At 36.0% G+C, this 24820-nt stretch overlaps 2 protein-coding genes across 2 annotated transcripts; one reads left to right on the forward strand and one right to left on the reverse strand.

Annotated features, from left to right (window-relative positions):
• The first annotated feature begins 516 nt into the window (after positions 1–516).
• Positions 517–1098, forward strand: LOC149951628 (uncharacterized). The gene has a single exon (XM_090169625.1). The coding sequence runs from the start codon at positions 517–519 to the stop codon at positions 1096–1098; it is 582 nt and encodes a 193-aa protein (XP_090025751.1).
• A 5760-nt stretch (positions 1099–6858) lies between these two features.
• Positions 6859–23994, reverse strand: LOC149951629 (glutathione synthetase-like). The gene is made up of 12 exons (XM_090168117.1): positions 23814–23994; positions 22829–23009; positions 20044–20119; positions 18658–18800; positions 16561–16597; positions 15527–15600; positions 11834–11995; positions 11439–11508; positions 7963–8154; positions 7818–7899; positions 7508–7697; positions 6859–7438 (listed from the first exon to the last, which is right to left on the reverse strand). Exons 1-12 carry the CDS (start codon positions 23896–23898, stop codon positions 7315–7317), a joined length of 1416 nt encoding a protein of 471 aa, XP_090024243.1. The 5' UTR covers positions 23899–23994; the 3' UTR covers positions 6859–7314.
• Positions 23995–24820: the final 826 nt, after the last annotated feature.

Here is a 24820-nt window from a genome sequence, read left to right on the forward strand (position 1 = left end):
CCACTGCGCCACACTACTGTCTATGATGATCAACTGAACTGGTTACCTGTCTTCGTCGTATCCGGTTTCACAGCGTTTTAATTCCTGCCACTATGGATGGTCTTCTACGCCATGACGCCGAGAAGCTGTCTGGTCCAGAGAATTGGCGAAGCTGGAAAAGACAAGTCTGTGACGTCTTGACGATATGAAGCGTCTACAACATTGTCAACGGAAGTCGTACGGAACCAGTACGAACCGATGAGACAGGGGCAGCGTTTTCTGCAGCCCTAGAGAAATACCAAGTTGCATTCAGTACAGCCCGTACTGTCATTTGGTCAGCGTTATGCCGGAAGGTCCAGAGCATGATTGCTGATTGTGAAACACCAAGGGAAATGTGGAGTAAACTACTGGAAATCTTCGAACAAAAGTCGTCCAACCGGCTAATTGATAAAAACGACGAAAGCTCCAGAAGATGACCTGGCCATCCATCTTGCACAAATGCGTTCCCTATGGTCAGACATCCTGACGACAGCGAAGATGGAAAAGGACGTTTCATTTGATGACTGTATTCTGATCGCCTGCATTTTCGAGTCATTACCTCAAGACGAATACCAAGAATTTGGTATGCTCTGGGATACATTGCCCAAAGAAAAGCAGACTGTCGCTGAGTTGGAGCGCCTACTGATTGGCCGTTCAACACGTGATGGAAACGCCTTTAAAGAGTCTTCTGGTCTTCTAGCTCGTCGAGATGGTAGAAGAAATGTCAAGAGCACTGGCAATAGCTCAAGAGGAAATCGACCGAGATGTTTTAAATGCAAGAAGTTAGGACATCTCTCGAGGGACTGCACAGGAGGGAAGAAATCATCCGGCAATCTAAGAACTGGAGAAAACAGAAGCAACACTGGCACCGACAATGGCGGTGGTGTTTACGCGGTGAATGGCCTTGTTGCTCATACTACGGCAGACACTGTCTGGTATTTTGACTCCGGAGCTACGCAGCACATCACCAATGACGCTACGAAGTTCATTCAGTTCAGGAGGTTTGACAGTCCAGCCACTCTACAAGTTGGGAACAAAGCTCAGATGACAGCGGACGGCGAGGGTGACATTCGCGTATGATTTAATGATGGAAAGTCCATTCGTCACGAGATTATCCACATCGGTTTTGCATGCAACGTATTTTCTCTAAAAAGCGCCATGAAACGAAACTCCAACTTGGAATTTCAAGCCACGGCGTTCTCCTGCGGCCTGTATGAGAACATCAAGGGAAGAAAGGATTTACGTCTTCCTGGGAAAGTCGAATCACTGTTCCGGGTGGATATGACTGTGGAGCAGCCATCGAGTTCCTTATAGCTTGCCACTGGTCCAAGAAACGAGAAAAAGGTGGACCTCCAAGTCTGGCACGAAAGATTGGGCCATCAAGATAAACGACATGTAGCGGCTACTCTAAAGAAACTCGGTTACGATATTATCAATCAGGAGACTGATAAACTATGCGAAGGATGTATCTTTGGAAAAATGACTCATCACAGCTTTGGCACTCGGTTTGATAAAGCCACGAAGCCAGGAGAAAGAATTCATTCAGATCTCTGGGGGCCATCACCAACTCCATCAATGAAGGGCAAGCTCTACTACCTTCTCTTCAAGGACGAGTATTCCGGCATACGTATCACGTATTTCTTGGCGAAGAAATCTGAAGTCGTGGATCGTTTCAAGGACTTTCTCGCATTCTGCAAGAACCAGGAGCATACCGTACGAGAACTTATCACGGATAACGGGACCGAGTACGTCAATGATGAATTTCGCCGAATAGCGACCCAAGAAGTTGGCCTGAAGCATCGAACCTCAATGCCATACACTCCTGAGCAAAATGGAGTAGCTGAACGTGAGAATCGAACAATCATGGAGTCTGTTCGTGCGATGCTGTATTCGAAACCCGATTTTCCTCCAAAACTGTTGGCTGAAGCTGTCAACACGACGACGTATATTTTAAATCTCACAGCCCCAACTCGCATCAAAGGGAATACACCGTACGAACTATGGACTGGAAAGCCGAATCCTTCAGTCAAGCATTTGCGCATTTTTGGAACCGATTGTTACGTTCATGTGCCAAAGGAGAAGCGAAGGAAGCTGTCTAAGAAAGCTTTGAAAGGCATTCTCGTTGGTTATGAAGATAACGTGGATGGATATCGAGTCTACGTTCCAGAGCTAAATGACGTCATCCGATCTCGAGAAGTCAAGTTCGATCCTGAGAAGTGTATACTCGAAACTAAACCTGGAGAATGTATGGATATCTCTGGCCAGGGAGAGCTGAGTTCCGACGATTCGGATTCCGAAGACGTGACGTCCAGATCCGTCCATGTTCCCGAAGACGTGACGTCCAGATCCGTGCATGTTCCCGAAGACGTGACGTCCAGATCCGTGCATGTTCCCGAAAAATATCTGGGTACCCTGGTGGAGAAACTGCCGCGCTAGCTAATTGGGTTGTGTTTATTGTTGATATGGCGGCCTGCTGCCTGTCAATGCGGCAGAGGCCGTTTCTCCGTTTCCCTGAACCGGATTCGGAGGGTTCCTAAGGTTAGGACAACGATTTCTAGCGTGGCCGACTTCTTGACATCCGTAACAAGTCAAGTTCGGGTTGAAATATGGTCCTGGTCTACCATTAATGGATTGAGTGTTTGGAGCCTGACTACTAATGTTGCTAGGTTGTTGCCCGCTATAACCACGCGAGTGGGTATTATTATGAGCGCTTTGATTAGGGTTTTGGTGCTCAGTTTGGTTAGTGTTATTGAAACTGTGATTACCCCGAATATTACGGCGAGAGTTCTGGTTGCGAAAACCATTAGCATTACTATTACCCCAAGATGTGTGGTTGATTGATAAATCATGGTTTCTCGAGGAGCCAGATTCAGCCTGAAAACTATTTTCACCCTTACGGCGTCCATGCTTTTTCTCAATTCTTTCCACCTGGGTAGCGCTATTAATAAGTTCACGTAATGTATCGTATCCTCGCGGGTTTATTAAATGAATTCTAATGTCATCTCTCATGTTTCTTTCTACATATCTAATCTTTTCACGTTCGGACAAGGAAATATTCAACTGACTAAAAAGTTTTTGAATTTGTTCAGTGTATTCGTAAACCGTTTCCTGAGCGTACTGGAAGCGATCGAAAATGTTATCCTTTACGTGATCGTCGTGCGCTGTACGCTCAAATTGCGCGCGCAAACCCGATTCAAAATCATTCCACGAACTAAAAGGCTGGTTATCACAAAACCAGTCGAGCGCGGCCCCATCTAACATAGCCGGAATGCATTGTTCCAGGAAATCTTCTTCACTTAAGCGGCTAGTTATACGCATTTGTTTGGCGCGTCTGAGAAAATCTTTCGGACCTGTGTCAGTAGGTTTACCGGAATAGGTAGGAGTTTTAAATGGGTTTGAGAAAATAAATGGCGCCAAACTCATTGGTGCGGCTGGCATTTGACTTTGAACATTAAAAGCAGTGTTGCACTGAGGAGGTAACCATCGGGTTCCCTGAATTAGTTGTTACCGATTGTGACGATAAAGAGGGCATACTGATGCTGAGATTAGCCAAGGATGGGACAATTTGATTCACACCAACCGGTGGAATTGCTTGACTCTGATTTGCAACCGTTGATGCCAATGGTGACGGATTTTGGTTCGTGGGAGATTGAAATGCACTTGTTGGTGCCAAGGGCAAAGTTAGATTACTAACTGAAGATAGTGCCAGTTGCGCTTGCGACGCCGAAGTTACAGTAGGCATTGCTGAAGGAAAAGTAATAGTACCCGTGGGAGGTGCGGAAGAAGTTGGAGGCGCTAAGGGCGGCCTTGAATTTTGGAGTTGGGTTAGTGCGTTTTGAAGCTGCTGCTGCTGTGTCGCTAAAGCTTGCAATTGCGCTAAAATATTGGTCAATACGTCCGGTGGGACGTTGACTCCACTACCACTAGCGTTACTCGGAGACAGGGGGTTAGTATAACCAATGCCCGAGGTAGCAACATTACTTGCGGCTGGAGATAGCGTTGGGATAGGTGCGATGACCTGATTGGCGGAACCACTACTTGTATTCATCGTACAAGGTATTAAGCTAGCGGGGTTCGCGGATACGGGAGTATTCGACGCGTCTCTATTTGCGCTTCGCTTTTGGTAACGAGCTTCTCTTTGTCGTTTGCAATATTCAAGGTAAGTGGGACTGTAATCACCACTCATAAAGCTATATAAATCTTACCAATAAAATATGGAAATGCAGATAATCGGTTAGGGACTCTAAATAAAATCTAGCTAACTTTCTGGAATAGCCGACGAATTTAAAATAATAAAAAAAAAACCACACACACACCTATTACGTATAGGGAATAGCAACAAATATCACTGCGTTGTCAACCAGAGAGAAATGAGAGACTTTGATAAAAACTACCAACTAACAATTGACTACCAAATTATAAGAGGAAACAAAATTACTCTTCCATTAAACATAAAAGATCCCGGCTGGGCCCCCAAATTGTAGCGCGGGTGTCGAATGTTGGAGATCTCAACCTAGGGACAATCGACTTAAGCGAACCCCTAAGGTACCCGTCTACAATTAATAATAATGACTGAATATGCCCGGGACTACTCGCGTAACGTGATATGGTGGGGTTAGCGAGGGTCCTCAGTATTAAATTGGTGTCTAGGAGAAATTTGTTATTAAACGTATCAAGCCAGTTGTTAGATTGCCAAACACTAATTGATTTAATTTAAACTCAATATCCTAACCAAACATTTAAGCTAACTTAAAACTACCTAAACACTAATTAAACTAAATGAAATATTATCAAACTAAGCAACTGGCCAGTGCTCGCGGCATTAACGAAATGTAAAATCTAGGTTGCAACCATTACTTAACAAAGTTCATCCCGAAATGTTCAGTTGAACTGCGGAAACTTTATCGAAGTGGCAGAGTCCGGTTGGAGCCGTGGAAGAATCTGAGCGACGTTGTTGACGTTTCGGAACAGCGGAACACAGAATTTATGTTGGTGGCGATGGTATCTCGTACAATATGTTGAATGTAGCCGCTGGATGGTTGGGCATAACGAATTGGCCAATATAGATTGTTCCTGTCCTTATCTTCAAGTCAACACGTTTACAGCTCGAAGGTTTAACAAAACACGACTTTAACGTCCAAAATTAGTTGAAAAATCAATTATTTTGCTCCGATCATAAAATGGAGTCCTTTTCAAATCAAGATCCGAACCGTTACTATTTCTTTTTTTTAGCTCGCGTCCGAGCGCGCGTTATTAAAAAAACTCGCGTTATTTATCTCGCGTATTATTTTCCAACTCTTCAATTTTGAGAATAAATATAAACGTAAAAATATGTATAATACATGTAAGCATATTTTAACACAATAAATAATTTATAATATATATAATGTATAAGAAATATAAATGACTATCAAACAACTGGTCTTAGACACGTCGGCATATCAATAAGGGGTCAAAGGGGCGCTGTGATCTCCTCGCTATCCCACAAAAACAAAGATCTCCCGGTAAAAGGACGGGCCCTTCCCTTACCTGGGGTAAAACACAAACAATCGAATCACCCAATCACCAAAATATTCGACCAGCAATTATTTTGGGGGAAAGGGTGTGGTATATTTCTTATTAATTTGATATTTCGCATTACAGTGTTCTGCTAAATGTAGTACGACTTGGAATTTCATATCTTGGCTCAAGCGTTGCGATGAGTTTCTTAAATCCAACGTCCTCTACAACAGAATATGGCTGGAAGTCCAGTGCTATCCTCTCAGAAATGCATCTCGTGATGTTTTTGGCCTTTGGATCTTCGATTTTAAATTTATCTTTTCGTAGCTTTAAGCTTTCGAGTGAAACTTGTTTTAATTTTGATCGACTATCTTGGGAATGAACTTCTAACTGTCCTTCTTGATATTTGTCATTATGTTTATTTTTCAAATGATTTCGCATACTTGAAGTATTTTGACTCTTGCAGTTTATATTCTTTTGGCATATGTTACATTGAGCATAACCATTTTCAAGATCCTCAAAATGTTTCCAAATTAAACTTGTCTTTCTTGGCTTTGACCTAGGCCCAGAATCATTTGAGTTGCTGTCATCCAATTCTATAGTAGAATTAGCGTTTTCTTCATCACTTTCATCCATGATTACTTGTAACGAAATGACAATCGGCGGAGTTCGCGCAGTATTTCATTTTATTTTTGAAACCAAAAGTAAAACTTAAATCGACACAGCCAATGCTAGCTCTTTTAAACATCACATGACAATTTAAAATTCGAAATCTGTCACATGATCCAATGAAAAAAAAGTAGCTGATAAAGTATGACGTCGAATGTTTTTTGTGAGCCCTAATTGGTGGAGAGCTATGACGTAATATTTTTGAAACTCGATAAGAACGAAAGCTGGGCGAGTGTTTCATTTTTTATCCGAGTACTCGAACTCGAATCGAGTAATCGGTTTATACGAGTGCTCGCATAGCCCTGAAACTCGTTAATACGAAAACTGCTTAACGAGTCTTTATCGAGTTTAACCTGGAACCAATTTTAAACTTGAAAGTTTGGCGAGTTTCTGGACAAGGCTTATCGAGTTTCGAGCCGAGTACTCGATTTAAGCGAGTGCTCGCACACCCCTAACAATTATGAGAAATTATGAAAAATTTTGGCTTGTCAATTTGAGTACTCCAAAATAAAACACATGTTTACAGAGAGTGGGGTAATACGGTTAAAAATAATTTAATAATGAAAAAAAAATTCCCAATTTAAATATTATTTAAAATATTTTATAAGAAACCAGTTACGAATAAAAATTGTAATTTAAAGTTTATTTGCAATACATCATGTAGTACACAAATAATAAATTATACAATTTTTGGGGGTAAAATAAAATATCAAGAAAACTTTTCAGATTTTTCTAAGGCATCTGATTTGAGCTTCCTTGAGAGGGTCCCTCAAGAGTCTGTCCTTGGTCCCCTTCTATTAATCTGACGTCTGTGCTTTACGTTGGCCTGATATGCTGGTACTTAACACTTCCAAATTTTCTGTACTACTATCATTAAAGGTTCCCAAACCCATCCACAATTTCAGAGTGTGATTTTAGTGTCATTATGGGCCCCAACCTTATATTCTCAACGCATACCAAGAAAGTTGCTAAGCGAGTTTGTTCTGTGGCTGGGCTATTTAAACTTTGTAGCACAAAAGTAGTTAAACAACTTAAATAATGTAATATATAACTATCTTTATTTAATAATACCAGTACCTTCCTTATATTACTTTTTCCAAATATATGTAAAAAAATTAACTTCGTGTTTTATAATAAATATGGTAAATCTAGACAACCATATCCAGCAGCAACTCCACCTTCATTTATTCCTTGAACTTTAGAGCGAAGCATGTGACCAGCCTCAAAATTTTCATACACTTTTGAGCTATTACTTTAAAAAAAAACACATTTTGATACTAATGTTTTATCAACCTAATAAGTGTTGTAAAAATGTACAAACCCAATAATTACTCCAAATATTCCAAGTTCTCCAATAACATTAGACAGTGTTATATTATCTTTAAGTCTCAAAATATAATTAGGTGTGGGTGGTGGTTTTATTAGCTTCATCAATATGTAGCCTTCTCTTTCCTTTGAATTTCCACATTTCTCAAGAAGTTCAATAATATCAGTGCCATATACATTATTTCCTAATAAAGATTACCAAAATTGAAGATATCTTTTGCATTTGAATGTTAATACTCTCATAAGTTCCGTGAACAAAAAATTATTTTGAATTTAATAACTGTCCCCAAAATATATGAACATACCTCCACCTTCTCGTTGAGGTTTCACAACATATTTTTCTGGCTCAGTCAAAGCCAGTTGACAAGCTTTATCACCATTGGTGTTCTAGATTTATTGAAAATTATACCAATTAAACAATTTTTAAATTCTAACCATCACCTCTCTTACCATGTCAAGTGAAAACTGGTCTGCAAAAACTGCCCTAACTTTAGTTATTTCTGATGGATCATCTAAAAACCTTTCGAGCACATTTGGTTGAAATAACTCTTGCTGAACTTTCTTTGTTCCTGCTAAATGGTAATGTATTGAAGGACACTTGATAGCCTTTGACATTTCAATCATTTTTCTTGTTTCCCAAGTCTATAAATAAACAATTTAATATGAACACAGATACAAATTCAAATTCCTATTTTAAACTCATTGATATATACGAGTATTTTAATTCTTAACTTTATGGTTGACCTTTAAACGATACATAATACCTTGAACTAAATAATGTACTGTACAAGAATGTTTCTTAGCAGGAGCCAAATTTTAATCACTATTGGGGAAAATAGGAATAACAACAACTGCGCAATTGCACATGTGTGAAGACGTCATAAGGAGCAGCCATGTCTAAAAAAAGGAGATGTGCTCCATATGACACTTTAGAACCATTTTTTTGCAATAAGAGAAATTAGAACAGGCATTTGTACTCAGCAATCCTATTATGAATCAAGAAATAACCACAACGCAATTTACTTTATTGTAACTTAACTTAAGCTTAAGACTATGCTAGTATAGTAATTTAACTGTCAGGAGAAGATGGTCCTAAAGAATTATTAGCATAATAATGAGTTTGTCTAGCATATTTCGATGTAACACGAATTGGTTTCGAGTTATGTGCGTTTTCTTTCAATTTTCAATTTAACGACCTTAGCGATTTGGAAAAACAGTTCCTCGACTTCCTATTGGTCAAATTCGATCGAATCAAAGCTAATTATTCCTACAATGTGACGTGGAACACCTTTCTAATTGGAACCAATTTTTTAACACTTACGGTTCTCGCGTTAGTTTTTGCATGACCTTGAAGACATGATTCAAGGTCATTGAAATTTTTAAACCAAAGACCCTCAATCCTGTTGAGGATGTGTAGCAAAATTCAGTACTCTAACACGAGTATCTTTAGAGTTATCAGCTCGTGAACCTCGCTTTCGACACGTTATCAACTTAACGACCTTCTTGTTTTTCATCTAGCATTTCTCGGCTTCCTATTGGTCAAATCCGATCAAGTAAAACCTACTTGTACTTAAAAAGTCACGTGGAACACTTTTCTAATTGGAACCAACTTTCTAACACTTACGGTTCTCGAGTTAGTTTTTGGATGACCTTGAAGACATGGTTCAAGGTCATCGACATTTTCGCATTAGGTTTCCCCCTACATCTTGTATACGACTTGAAAATTTCAAAATCGTACCTAAAACAGATTTTGAGATATTCGCCCTGGTTCATTTTTTAGTGGACACCCTGTATAACACCAAATATTATAGCCATTTCTTTAATATTTGAGATGCTCAATATTTAGAAGGGTAGTGAATTGCAGTATTGAAACCAATATGCAAAAAATAACAGTTAAATATGGTAGCCTTGCTCCTCAAACAGTATAAAGAGCTAGTCCAAGAGCCCATGACAAAATAAGCATGTGATAAGGTATTTTTTAATTAGGTTAGTGGGCAAAATTGAACTACAGCGGCCTCATGTAATTTTGCTTTTTTTTTGGTGGAGAATGTAACACTTGACGCGTAGATTACGAAACAATTTTTTTGGGCAGCAAATGATTATTTTTTTAACTAACTTAATTTTAAAAAAGTTGTAATTTTAGGGGATTACCGTTTTTTGTTTTTTTTTTGGCGGAGAATGTAGCGCTTGACGCGTAGATTACGAAGTTATTTTTTTGGGCCGCAAATGATAATTTTTTTAATTAACTTAATTTTAAAAAAGTTGTCATTTTAGGGGATTAGTAACGTTTTTCTAAATAATAGTTCCGTCGTGTATCCGTCGACACCACTTTTTTGACGCGCCCCAGCCCCATTCCGAGCATTGACGGTGGGCCTTCAGTAATCGTACCTAGTGGCATCGTAATTAGTGAAATCGTATCAACTTAAATAGTAACAAAAATGAGAACAGGTTTTTTATTTTGGCCGCAAATGATTATTTAATTGTTTAACTTAATTTTTTTAATTTAAAAAATTTCTAATTTTCATGGAATTTTATATTAATTTTGGTTGCGCCTGATTGACCTTGTCACGTAGATACCGATGGTATTTTTTATTTTGGCCGCAAATGAGTATTTAATTGTTTATTTTAATTTTTTTAATTTTAAAAATTTCTCATTTTCATTGAATTTTACATGAATTTTGGTTGCGCCTAATAGACCTTGTCACGTAGATGCCGAGGGTAATTTTTATTTTGGCCGAAAATGATTATTTAATTTTTTAATGTAATTTTAAATTTCTAATTTTTGGGCATTTTCACATGTTTCGTTGTACTTATTTCTGTCGTGTGTTCGCCGACACCACAGTTTCGGTGTCCTAATGAATTCCACATGATATTCCCTTTTTATATAAAATCAATTACAGTTTTTGTTCATTTTCTCGGTGTTTTGTATTTTTGGGCCACAAAGTGATATTCCCTTACTTTATCAAATCTATGACAGTTTTTGTTCATTTTCTAGGTGTTTTCTATTTTTGGGCCACTTTTTTGTGGTTGAGATTAAAAGTATATACTTGATGCGTAATGCTTGGTACTGTCCTCTAGGTAGCGTTATAGATGGCCCATCGCTTTTTTAAGCATGGGGTTGGGGAGGCGCCGCGCGCCCCCAGCGCTTGAGCGAAGCGAGTGCGCGGCGCCGTCAGGCGCCAATACGGGGAGTTTAGTAACGTCTTTTACGTGTTTTGGAAGTAATTATCTTCGTCGGAATGGGGCTGTGTCAAAAAAGTGGTGTCGACGGATACACGACGAAAAACAATTTTTAGAAAAACGTTACTAAACTCCTAAAATGACGCCTTTTTTAAAAGTTAAGTTGATTAAAAAATTATCATTTGCGGCCGCAAAAAAATTGGTTTAGTAATCTACGCGTCAAGTGCTACATTCTCCCCCACAAAAAAAATACAAAAACACGGTAATTCCCTAAAATTACTAAATTTTTAAAATTAAGTTAATTAATTAAATTATCATTTGCGGCCCAAAAAATAGTTTCGTAATCTACGCGTCAAGTGCTACATTCTCCACCAAAAAAAAATACGAAATTACAAGAGGCCGCTGTAGTGCAATTTTGCCAAAAAAATTAAATTAAAAAATTAAATAATCATTTGCGGCCAAAATGAAAAATACCCTTATTATTTTAGCGATATTTGGTAAGAGCACGTTGAGACCAATCGAATGATACCAATATCAGGTCATATCAATTTTCAAGGTCACCGGAAGTGACGTCACGTGGTTCGTATTACTGGAAAGCCCCCATTTTGACCCGTAAGACTAACAGTTCTTTGTTACAAATCACTAACCTAATAAAAAAATACCTTGACCCATAGTGTACCTTATCACATGCTTATTTTGTCATGGGCTCTTGGACTAAGCCATTTAGATTAATTTCTTTCAATTACCTTTTCAGACTTATATTGATCAGGAACATACCCAGTTCGAAAGTATACCACAGATATCTCTTTGTCAAATCTGAAAATTAAATTTAATATTATGAAATACAATATGATAATAAAAATAATAAAGCTTTTTTATTGGCTATTCTCATCAGAAATTCAGAATTTATTTGTTTTAAATAATTTTAAAATGTACATTTATTTTAGATCTAATTAATACCATTCCCCTTGATGCTTTAAGCACTAAACTTTTTAATTTGGTACAGCTCTTGTTATTATAGCTGTTAAAACATTTTTATTTTCGATGCAGTTTTTAGCAATGGACAAGAAACAATATATTTATGGCACAAATTTTTGCAATAACCAAAATAGTATCAAATTTTAACGAACATCACACTTACAAAAATAATTTCTGATCTTTAAGACTACCCTGGGATTCCATATCATCAAAAGTGCATCTTATGATTTTAATCTCAGGATTAATATTTAGTATAGCATACTCCAGAATTCTCTGATCACTGAAGTTGTATGTTGCATCTTCAACTAGAAACAAAATAGATGCTCTAAAAGAAGGTAAAAATTAATGTTTACACATATTACCAAAAGTAAATACATTAGAGCTCTTAAAGAAGACTTTGTTTTTAACTTTTAATACAGCTCTGTTTTAAGATTGGCTAATTAATCCCTTAAAAAAAATTTGTTTTATTATAGGTTTTACCTGGTTTCCTTCAAATAAGGTTTTTATCTAGCTTTAACCTGACTCTAAACTTAAGCTTCCACTTTTTGAATTTTCTATAAGTTGGTGTTAAATTGGTATGGGGCTGACTTATTTAAAGAACCACATTTTTTTTCTAAAATAACACTTAAAAGGAAACTACCTGAGCTGTTTATCTCCAATTTCGTTCAAATTAGAGGGGTTGGTAGACCTTCATGTAACTTGAAACTCGCTAAAGGGAAAAGTTACAATGGGCTTTCATTTCACAGATCTTAAGAATATTCGAAAACTTATATTCGGTAATGTCTAATAAATGTTGAGGAAAATTCAATATTTTGGATACATTGGTTAAAATTAGGTACAACAGATGAAATTGGGTCAATTGGATGAAATTTGGAAAAGTTAACAACTTCAGGTTTTTCAGGTTAAATAAGATAAATTTGTGAAATTTGAAGCATATTGGTTAAATTATGTAAATTTTTATTTACGTTTATTTATTTTTTTAGTAAAAATTGAGAAACTTCTTTTTATAAAGTAACTTGTCCTTGTTTAATGCTGCTTTTTCGTGATAGTCTCTCACTTTTACAAGTCTACAAGCACGCACTACAGTCACGAAGCACTAGGTTTTGCTAGTGTGGATGCAAATTGCTCGTGCGAAGAATATACGAATAAAGCTGTGTCTTGTGATGTAAGAGCAACATTTTAACAAGTTGGCCAGACCATATTTTATTTCATAAAATCAACAAATTGAGGAAATTGGGTAAACTTTTGAAATTTGGGCTTTTAAACAAAATTTAAACTAACTCCAATAAATAAGCATTTTGGATACATTGAGGAAAGTTGTGTAAAAACCATTAAAAATTCGGCAAAGAGAACAAAATTGAGTTAACTTTAAAATTAGGTTAGTTCAGGTTCAATATGTAAATATAAATAAATGTGTGTAATTCCAGAAGTTCGGTAAAATTAACAAAAGTCAGGTAAATTCGTTCAAAGCTCGATGCAACTGGGTTAGTTCATGTATTTTTGAATTTATTTTTCAAAACTAAAAATTTCTAAATTTTTGGATAAAATCCGAACCAATTTCTTAATTTAAACAAACTTGGATTTATACGAGTAAACTTGGTTAAATATGAGTACAGCTTGCAAAATGCGATAAATTCCCATGTAGCAGTAGTGGATTTATAGTTGGTTAAAAGTCTAAAATTCAGGTAACAGACAGGTTGGTTTTCCCCGAGGCAATCAACAGCAATCCGATGTATAAAACAAATGAACACTCAGGTCCAATTTTTCTTCTATTTATCGTTGGTAAAAAAAAAATAGTCAGGGTTTCCGACATTCTTGATTATAATTATTAACTCAAAATAGCCTTCCCAATTTTTGTAGGGGCAGGACATCCGGACTCTTTTTTTTTGCTATTAATTTTACCAACCTCAATTATACGAGATTATCTAATTTCATTTTCCCTGAACATTAGAACAATTTTATCAAACATTTCCTAATTTTACATAAAATGCCTCAAATTTTTCATATTTATTGATATTAACCTAATTGAATCGAGACTAATCCAAATTTTAAAAATTTACCCAATTTGCCCATTTTTATGCATTTTACCTAACATAACTAAATTTACCTACAATGACTGAAATTTCCCAATTTTTATTAAAAAATAAATAACTAAACCCGAACTATGAGTTTACCCAATTTTCCCAAACTTTGATGGATTTTACGTAACTTTCCTTAATTTTATCCAAAATGCTTGAAATGTTCAAAATTGATTTTAATTTGTTTAATTTTCCTTGTATTAACCCAAATTTCAAAAGCTTTTCCAATGTAAACCCTTCATGCCACGTGAGCTACCACTCCCTACACTTCTATAACCGAAGAATTTGGGGAAATCCCCTTCAAACCAAAAGGAGATAACTTGCAAACACAACGCAGAAATAGGAGTTACTCCAAGTTTTCACCTATTGCCACAAGCTGGGATCGAACCCAGCTCCTATTGCCGTATGGTGACATTACAAACCACTCCGCCACTCCACCTTGATCTAATACAAAGTCAAAGATACTTGCTTTAGGTCATTTTACTAGGAATGTTTGGATAATATTTAACTAAGGCTTATCAGTCTGGTTAATCGAATCGAATTTACGGATAACATTTTTTGAGTAAATTTGAAACTCATTGTTTTAAAATTCTACTTGGAGCTTATAAAGTATTTGAAAATTGGTTGTTTTTATTCTGTTAATTAATTTTACAGATTATCTTAATGATTATTTTTTTTTGAAATTAAATGACCAAAAAGGCAGTTTTCTGGGAGCAGGTGGGGGACTCATAAGCCAAAACAAACTGGTCGCCAGACTTATTTGGACTAGGAAAAGAAAAACACTAATCGTGTGTGAAATCTACGTCATAACATGGCCAGTTGTCACTACAAAAATAACTAAATACTTGAAAATATCTAAGGATTCACCAATTAATCCATGTTCTTAATGGTTAAAATCCTTGAGTATTCTAACAATGGCTAATTGATTAGGAACCAAAACTTTCAAAAATTCTATACCAAAAACAGTTTGAAAAATTCCATAAATCGATAACTAAACTGAACTATTTTGAAAATTAACTATTAGTATTATTCGATAACTGAACTGGTACCAAAAAAACACTTATCTGCACATCCCTAATTTTTACCTCTTCATAACATTTAACCCCATTAACACTATTCTAAAATTTGGAGGAAATATTTAGGTTAAAACAAAATCAAGTCATCGAGCAACTTGTAATGCCATTATTCCAAGTGGCAAGTGCATAGGGAAGTGGTGGCAAGTGCATAGGGAAGTGGTGGCAAGTGCATAGGGAAGTGGTGGCAAGCCCTTCATACCATACAAGCGCCATCAACTCAATCCTACACTTATTGTTACTATTAACTTCAAGTTTTCGTGGAAAAGAGAAATCAAGGGCACTCTCACAATCAGTGATGCAGTTGGACTGTTCTGAATTTGGGTATTTCAGTTGGTTTTATTTTACTTTTATTTAATGGGAAAAAATACTTCATTTTAGCGCTCTAAATTGATGAAAGAGCCTCAAATTTTAGGATAGAAGCTAGCTCTACAGGCCCACTAATTTGTGTCACTTAAAGGTTTTACTCAACAAAACATATCCCCCTTATAAGTGGATCTTTGGTAAAATGTATAATATATGGCAGCATATTTTGGGTGAAGAATAATACTGGTAAAAATCGCAAACAAAATGGGTTAAAACTGTGTAACAATTGCAATAGTACCAAAAAATATGAAAATTAAGATTACAGCATTTTGCTGTTACTGAATTCATGAAGTTAACGAACCCTATAAGTATATGAAAACACTAAATAATAGGTCATACTTTTTTTCTCCATAATATTCCCAAGCATGCACCATTCCAAGAGCCAGTTGAGATGCTGTATTTGGCATTGGAAACTAATATAAAAACCATATAAAATGCAGATGAATCTGGTGGTTTTAATAAATTAGGTCTTTTACTTAATAATGTTGTTCTCTCCCCTATTCATTTTTTTTTACTTCCTTACAATTGATGAAATTAAATATTTACATCAATAAGGTTTCATAATTTCCAATATATTTTGTGCTTAAAAGGAATATAACGACAGCAGGGAAGGTCCTTCATTTACTCACTCGTCATGTGACAGTTAATTAAGAACATAGTAGCAAATTCCAATTCTGCATCCTACTGTGAGGTGCACAGTTAAGGGTTTGTGTGATATACACTTGCAGCAAAGTTTCTACAATGTTCTAAACTGTCACACCACCAGTGAGTAATGATGGAAGCTTGACCTTTCCTGCTAGGGTTACACTCCCTTTAAATATTCTTTAAAAACAAATCTGGATTATTGCTATGTACAAATTAAGACCAGATATTGTCTATCCTAGAGTGGGAAGGATGTGGAAATTACATAGTCCTTTACAATCAGTAAAACATGCTCTGACAAGGCTTTATGAAAGGAACAGGGGAAGGGCTGCCCAGTTGTTATGGTGGAAATAAGGTACAATTCATGACACCTGAAGGAAAAAGCTACACTTTTTATCATTTTATTAAAAGCTTAATTTTTTTAAATGTTTTGGTCAAAAGCTGGAGCTCCAAATCAGGACGGTCCCATAAAATGTGGGATGTACAATCAGGTTACATGTACTAGAAAGTTAAATTAAGGCTAATGCTGAAAGTTGGTTTTGAGTAAATGTATGAAAAACATTCATCCTAAAAGAGAGCATCTATAAAATTTCATGGATTTGATTTGAAACTGCAAATTGTGATTGTAAATGCGCTTTTATTATTTTTTCATTAATCAATTTCTCAAAATGCTGATTAAGTTTTAAATAATGTTACTGTATAACTACACCTAAAAGAAAAAATATATTTACCTTTGACAAATCAACATTTAACTGCCGTAGTATGTATCTAGAAAAAAAATAAAAGGATATGCAGTTATTTGTGATGAGTGCCCCTTACCAAAAAATAAGTTGGCTAAAAACCACTTAGGACAACTTGTTTTTCAACTTGGTTTTCAGTTTGTATTTGGGACCAATGCCTACTTAAAAATAACTTAAATCCTCTTTATTAATCAACTTATTTCCAACTAAACCAGAATCAACATTTACACTTAACTACTTAAAAGCAACTTAAATCCTACTAGGGAAACATCTAAAAACCAACTTAAAAATATTACGTAATTTCCTGACTACTAAAAACCAACTAATTATAAACTTAGCAAAAGCAGTATTTTCCTACCTACTGAATAACAACTTATTACCCCTTTAATAGTAACTTGAAATATGCTGACAACTTGAGCCTACTTAATACCAACTCAATATCAACTAATAATGTGTATACAAGCTAAATACAAACTGAAATCCAACTTATTTTTTGGTTAGGGTGTACTTAACTGTAACACTGATAACCCTTACCAAAAAATAAGTTGGATTTCAGTTTGTATTTAGTTTGTATACACATTATTAGTTGATATTGAGTTGGTATTAAGTAGGCTCAAGTTGTCAGCATATTTCAAGTTACTATTAAAGGGGTAATAAGTTGTTATTCAGTTGGTAGGAAAATACTGCTTTTGCTAAGTTTATAATTAGTTGGTTTTTAGTAGTCAGAAAATTACATATTTTTAAGTTTCCCTAGTAGGATTTAAGTTGCTTTTAAGTAGTTAAATGTAAATGTTGATTCTGGTTTAGTTGTAAATAAGTTGATTAATAAAGAGGATTTAAGTTATTTTTAAGTAGGCATTTGTCCCAAATACAAACTGAAAACCAAGTTGAAATACAAGTTGTCCTAAGTGGTTTTTAGCCAACTTATTTTTTGGTAAGGGAATATACATTACACCCAATTTTAGAACATACTACGCAAAAATTTAAAAAAAAAATTGTAAAATGTTTGCACTGAAGAACTTTTACCTGCATTTACAAAATCTAAGTTTAAATTACAGGGTTGCCACAATATTCTGATTCAAACTCCCTGACTATTCCCTGACTTTTAAAGGCCAAAATTAGGCAGTTTTTAACTTTTACTTTTGTCAGAAGTTAATTAGGAATGCACCGATATGGGTACAGCCGATATATCGGCCGGCCGATATATCGGCTAATCGTGGCCGATAATATCGGCCGATATATTGGCCTAGGATAGCCGATATATCGGCCGATATTAACAAAGTTACCTATCACAATATTATGCTTTTTTGTTTACTCTCGTAACCACCTGTTAAAAAATGATATGATCTATGGCTTTTGGAGTCGAAAAACCACTTATGATTCCTGACCGTTTTGGACGCGAATAATTATTTCATACAACAGCGATCAACTGGCCTTTTTAAAAGGAAATGTAAGGTTGTGGCAATAAATGTTTTCCATTAATTAGTTAGTTGAGTATCGCCTTTTTTTAAAGTTTTTCCTGAAAATATTTTTCTAATACCAGAAGTATCGGCTAATATCGACCTCGCTTAAGCCGATATTGGCCGATACCGATATTTGTAAAATTAGCCGATATATCGGTTACCGATATATCGGTTACCGATATATCGGTGCATCCCTAAAGTTAATAAATTTAACCATTTTATATTTCAGTACGAAAGTTAAAAAACCTTTCAAGGATCTAAATTTGCCATAGATCTAGCTAGATTAAAAATGTGTCAAGATAAAACTGAATTATCTGACTTCTTAGGCCCATTTTAAAATTACCTTACTTTTCCTGGACTTGTTGCAACCCTAAATTAAATAGCTTTTGTACCTGCAGCCCTATTTCTGGACTTAAGCACTAGTCAAATTCAAACAAAAGTGTGGCTCTTTAAGTGAGCAAAAGAACCAGCATTTATTAAATAAATTTTGCATACATATTTACTGAATACTGATTTAAACGATTTGACCAAGCAATTTAAGGAAAATATAGGTTTTGAAAATGCAAATCTTTTGGAATTAGTATCGCACTAAAAAGTTTTGTCAGTATTGTATGGTATAGCTTACGTATGTAGAGAATGTAATCTAGAAGTTAGACCTCCAAAACTAGATGCTATTGTGTTAATTTCAACCTGTTTTAGGCCAGATGTTTTCCCTGATTCATCTGTATCCAACATGTAGTCAGCCCGAAGCAAGCCTAAACTGATATCCTACAAATTAAAGCCAGAGTTCACAAAAGGTATTTTAGGTATTATACTACCTACACTATTAAACAAGGATTGTGCACGCTAACTTGGAAGGGGTAACTTTTACCTAGTAAGTTCATAAAGGCAAATCTAATTTAAATTCAAACAACAACGAGATGTACCCCTTACCAAAAAATAAGTTGGATTTCAGTTTGTATACACATTATTAGTTGATATTGAGTTGGTATTAAGTAGGCTCAAGTTGTCAGCATATTTCAAGTTACTATTAAAGGGGTAATAAGTTGTTATTCAGTTGGTAGGAAAATACTGCTTTTGCTAAGTTTACAATTAGTTGGTTTTTAGTAGTCAGGAAATTACATAATATTTTTAAGTTGGTTTTTAGATGTTTCCCTAGTAGGATTTAAGTTGCTTTTAAGTAGTTAAATGTAAATGTTGATTCTGGTTTAGTTGGAAATAAGTTGATTAATAAAGAGGATTTAAGTTATTTTTAAGTAGGCATTTGTCCCAAATACAAACTGAAAACCAAGTTGAAATACAAGTTGTCCTAAGTGGTTTTTAGCCAACTTATTGGTAAGGGACATCAACCTGATTCTGAGATGGGATCTGGATAGACTTAAACCTCAGTTTAATATTGTACAATTTATAGGAAATTTTATTTTTTTGGTCAGCATATTTCAAGTTACTATTAAAGGGGTAATAAGTTGTTATTCAGTTGATAGGAAAATACTGCTTTGCTAAGTTTATAATTAGTTGGTTTTTAGTAGTCAGGAAATTACATAATATTTTTAAGTTGGTTTTTAGATGTTTCCCTAGTAGGATTTAAGTTGCTTTTAAGTAGTTAAATGTAAATGTTGATTCTGGTTTAGTTGGAAATAAGTTGATTAATAAAGAGGATTTAAGTTATTTTTAAGTAGGCATTTGTCCTAAATACAAACTGAAAACCAAGTTGAAATACAAGTTGTCCTAAGTGGTTTTTAGCCAACTTATTGGTAAGGGCCATCAACCTGATTCTGAGATGGGATCTGGATAGACTTAAACCTCAGTTTAATATTGTACAATTTATAGGAAATTTTATTTTTTTGGTGCATAGACTACATTATAATTAATGACTAATTAAAAAATTTGTTAGACACATTTAAAAATTATCTAAAACAGAAGGAATCACAGGTTTTTAAATTTGTTTCTGGCACATTTATTTTCATGCATGTGCATTCTTTAATAGTGTAGGTAGTGGATAATCACTTACTTGAGCAAAGCCTTTATTGTGAACAAATTCATATATCTCAAAAAGATGCTTAGTAAAGTCATCCCCTTCAATAGTCCTATTTGTAAAAGTATTTATTATTATAATTGTTTCCAAGAAGATTCTAATGTGGTTTTCTTTATAAAATTTCATTGCTATTTCTCGTACTTCTAAAAAATAAATATCTAATCTAATGGATTTTGCTTTCTGGCTTGTTTAACAATAGGTAATCTAAGTTCCAATCAATATCAATCATTAAATCCCAAAGGTTTACTAGCCACAATTTTGTAGTTAAACACATAAGCATTACAAATTCTATTTGTATCTTAACTAACTTTTGCAATTGAAAATAAAGCAGTCTCTGTAACTAATTAAAATATATTAATTAATTAAGTTTATAAAAGAAACATAGAAATCAACAATTTCTAGAAACAGTACATAAAGAATTGAAAAACCGCCCCTCCAGCTCGTTTTTCCTTTAACTGTGGGGACTATGATCTCTTTCGAGCTGCCCTGTTGACTAACGACTGGAGCAGTATTCGTTCGTCTGAATCCCTGGATGTCATGGTAAATCAGTTCCTCTCACTGGTCAACGACGCTAGAGATGTCAGCGTTCCCCTCGTGCAAATGCCGATCCCTAAGAAGTCCGGCCTGCGCAGGGAACCATGGTAGTCAAAGGAAACGGAGGTCTTAATATGGGCTAAGCGAGCCGCTTTTCGACGGTACCGTACGTCCAATTCGCTGGAGGCTCGGCAGAACTTTTCTAAACACCGCAACAAACTCATTTCACACATCCGAGCTGCAAAATATATATATGAAGCCTCACTGGTGGACTTAGTCCCAACCAATCCCAAAGCACTCTATTCTCATGTGGCTCGCTCACTTAATCCTAAAATACCCCTAGCGGTGGTCATTGATCAAGCAGGGGACACCATTTGGGATTCAACCGCGATTGTTGAAACACTCAATGCCTTTTTCCGGTCAGTTTTTGACGACGAAATTCATGAGGAAATGGTTCTTCTGGGTGACTTTTTTTCACAACTCGAGATGTCAACCCTTCCGGCCCGTGATGAACTAACCACCCAGGACTTTGGCCTAACATATGCCACTGTCCGTAAGTATCTCAGACGTCTGAAAATAGACAAATCACCAGGCCCAGACAACCTTCATCCACGCCTTTTGCGAGAGGGCTCGTCTACGCTTACCACCCCCCTCCTCGCCATATTCAAGCGCTCCCTGGAGTCCAGTCGCCTGCCTACGATTTGGAAACAAGCCAATGTTACGGCGATCAGGAAATCGCCCACCTCCAGTGCGTATGACAAATTCCGGGGTATTAGTCTTACATGCCTCCCTTGTAAAGAACTGGAAACAAATGTTCGGGACAAACTGGTATCTTTCCTCGATAAGCGCTCGTTCTTCTCCAACGACCAACATGGGTTTCTCCTAAGACGGTCGTGTTTTACCAACCTACTTGCTACCCTGGAGGAGGTAACTGAATGGCTTGACAATGGAGACTCGGTTGATCTCTCCTATCTGGACTTACGGAAGGCCTTCGACACCGTCCCCCACTCCTTGCTCATTCGTAAACTGGAAGCTCTTGAAGTTCCGTGTATGCTTCTTAATTGGATTGCTGACTTTTTGAGTGGTCGGGTTCAAAGCATGGTCCTTGGTGGTGTTACCTCCTCCTGGACTAAGGTCACTAGCGGGGTGCCTCAGGGGTCTGTTCTCGGTCCTACACTGTTCGTTATCTTTATTAATGACCTGCCCTCGGTGGTTCGTGACTCTCTCCTAAAACTCTTTGTGGATGACAACAATTTTGGGCATAAGATCACCTCACTATCGGATGCACAAGCTCTTCAGAGCGATATTGACGCTCTTGACTGCTGGGTGGTTTCAAACGGTATGAGCTTTAATGCTGCCAAATCTATGGTGCTCCACTGTCGAGCGAAAAATCCAAAATTTCATTACCGGCTGAGAGGTAGAGATATTGAAGCCCAGGCTGTTGTTCGTGACCTCGGAGTCATGCTCTCTGGCCATCTATTGGGGACGTCGCACAGTAAGGTGGCTTCTACTCGTGGGATGAAGGCCCTATATATGTTACGACGCTCCTTCTCACACTTCCGTCCTAAATCGTTTAGAATCCTGTATCATACATACATACGTCCCCACCTCGACTACTGCTCCAGTATTTGGTCCCCTCATTTGGTGAAGGACATAGATAACCTCGAGCGTGTGCAGCGAAAGGCCACAAAACTTGTAGCTGGATTATGCGGTCTTTCCTACCCCGATCGCCTGAACCTTGTCACTCGCCGATAGGCGTCTTCTGGCGGACATTGTAGAAACCTTCAAAATTATCTATGGTCATTATGTCGTGTCTGCAGCGCAATTTTTCGACCTCAAATGGACAGGGCGCAAAGCTCCCACCATCATTAAAAAAAGGTGCCTTAGTACGGTTTGGCAAACTTTCTTTACTCAACGCGTTATTAACCCTTGGAACTGTCTTCCGTCGGACTTTAAAATTAAATCGTCGGTGTTTGCCTTTAAGGCACGTTTAGGTAAGTTTCACGGATGGCGCTAATGTCTGTATATATATTGTTTGGGTACTGGGTGTATTTATCTATAGCTATGTCTATGTAATCTTTGCTCTTTTATTTATTTATGCCTGTAAACTCTAGTGTTTTATTACTTTCAATTACTTGTCCATTGCTTGTTCATTACCTGTCAGGGCACAATAAGTGTATAGCTTTCTTTACCTGATGAAATAAAATTATTATTATTTAATTTTTACCTTTTTAAGCAGTTTTTTAAGAAGTCATAATCATGAGCAATTTTGTTGATTAGTTTATTTAAAATTGGTTGAATTTCTTTGGCATAGTCAAACCACATTTTGGAGAATGAAGAAGGAAACAAACAAAAAGGACTGAAGGTAACCATGTCTCCTTCATAATTTCCTGAACCCATAACAATACCTGAAATTAAAACCATATGTAAAATTAAAATATCAATAAATAAAATTTATTTTGAGGGCTTAGCGAATAAATTGCCCTATCAGGATGACCCCATGTTATTCCCCAATTATATAATGAAATGACGTTTTTCAATGTGGAATACCTTAGGATTTTAATGACAAATGATTTTGGGCAACATGAAAATGTTTTATTAGTTATTTGAGGAATACTTGATACCACTACTTGTCAAGAAACTTTTTCCAAGCACACGGTGGACATATGGTTTGCTCTTTAAATAATTTGATGGGTAAATTGTTTAAAATGGAAGCTAGATTCCCTTGCTGTACAGCTATCCCGATTCACCAGAAGCTTCCCATTAAGAGACAAACTATCGCGGCTGAAGGAACCAGTAATAATACTTTATTGTCAGGATAGAGAAAGTTAAATACACTTATTGAGCTCCTGAGTAAGCACTTATATTACTTACACCAAGCATTCAAAAACAATATTAAAATAAAACAAAATAATACAAAGCAAGATTACCAACACAAGACAGAGATGTACATAAAAAGTAAACAAAGGGACAAAAGTTCATGAGTCAAAATGCAGTTTCTTTTTAATTTTAGGCAAATTACCGTGGAACCAGTAAAACATTTCACTTTCATTGTACAAAAAATAATGAACGCAATCAGCATCTAACAACTTACCATTGGATATAGCATATTCTTTTGCATTATTGACTAATATTTGAAGTCTAACAACTTACCATTGGATATAGCATATTCTTTTGCATTATTGACTAATATTTGAAGTCTAACAACTTACCATTGGATATAGCATATTCTTTTGCATTATTGACTAATATTTGAAGTAAATCTTCACTTAAATTGAAATCAATGTAAGTATCCATATTTTATAAATAGGTCTGTGTGTTGATAACTTTTTCAAAACTTTTTGAATGTTATAGGATGCAAGTAATCGTTTACTGGGACCGCCAAAGTCAGAACTAAAGAATTAAATTAATATTATAATTAATTAAAATAGATGTCGCTTTAAAGTTTTACGTTATAATCAGTGGGAAATTCTAAGCTTCCCCTTTTTTGTTACAGAATCCCGACCGTTACTTTCTTCCAAAAGTTTTCGATGGTATGAGTCTGCTACTAATTCTGCAACTTTCTAATTAAGTATAAAATTTATGGTGCAGGCTTAGCCTTAAACACCAACTAACATATATTTGCAGTGCCAAAGCTTTTTTCTGTACTACCATTAAATATGAAACCTCTGCAGTAGTGTATAGTTCTTTTAGTGCATATACCGACGATCCTATATAGTTAGAACAATATAGGGTCCTTGCTTATTGTATCTGTTTCACGCATATGTATTTGAAATCTACACAAAAGCCTTGCTGGCTTGGTAGATATTTTTCTGTTAATAAATAATAAATAATAAATCCTGTACTGCCGTGATTTGCACAAAGGCATTAACGACCAAAACGTCATTTTAAGAAAAACTCAGTTTTGTTGCTTTTTTTTATCAATGAAAAACTTTCCCTCAGAATTTTCTGGAAAATATCCTATCTAGTAGTATTTTTTCTGTTCTTTTTAAATTTATAGTTCCTGATTGAAACTAGCGGTTCCTTTATCGCGCTTTTTTAAGTTAAATTCCGATGTGCATGGTATTTTTTGAGTTTTAAATGTTCACAAAGGCAATAATGCTTTTGCGCAAATTATTTAAAGGTAATCTCATATTACTTAAATTATTCGCACAAAAGCATTTAATGCTGATTGGATAAACCCATAAAATGCTTTTGTGCTAAGTAAAGGATGGCGCTT

Source organism: Leiobunum rupestre, chromosome 3 (genome assembly GCF_980474605.1).
Source record: "Leiobunum rupestre chromosome 3, qqLeiRupe1.1.hap1, whole genome shotgun sequence".
Lineage (NCBI taxonomy): Eukaryota > Metazoa > Arthropoda > Arachnida > Opiliones > Sclerosomatidae > Leiobunum > Leiobunum rupestre.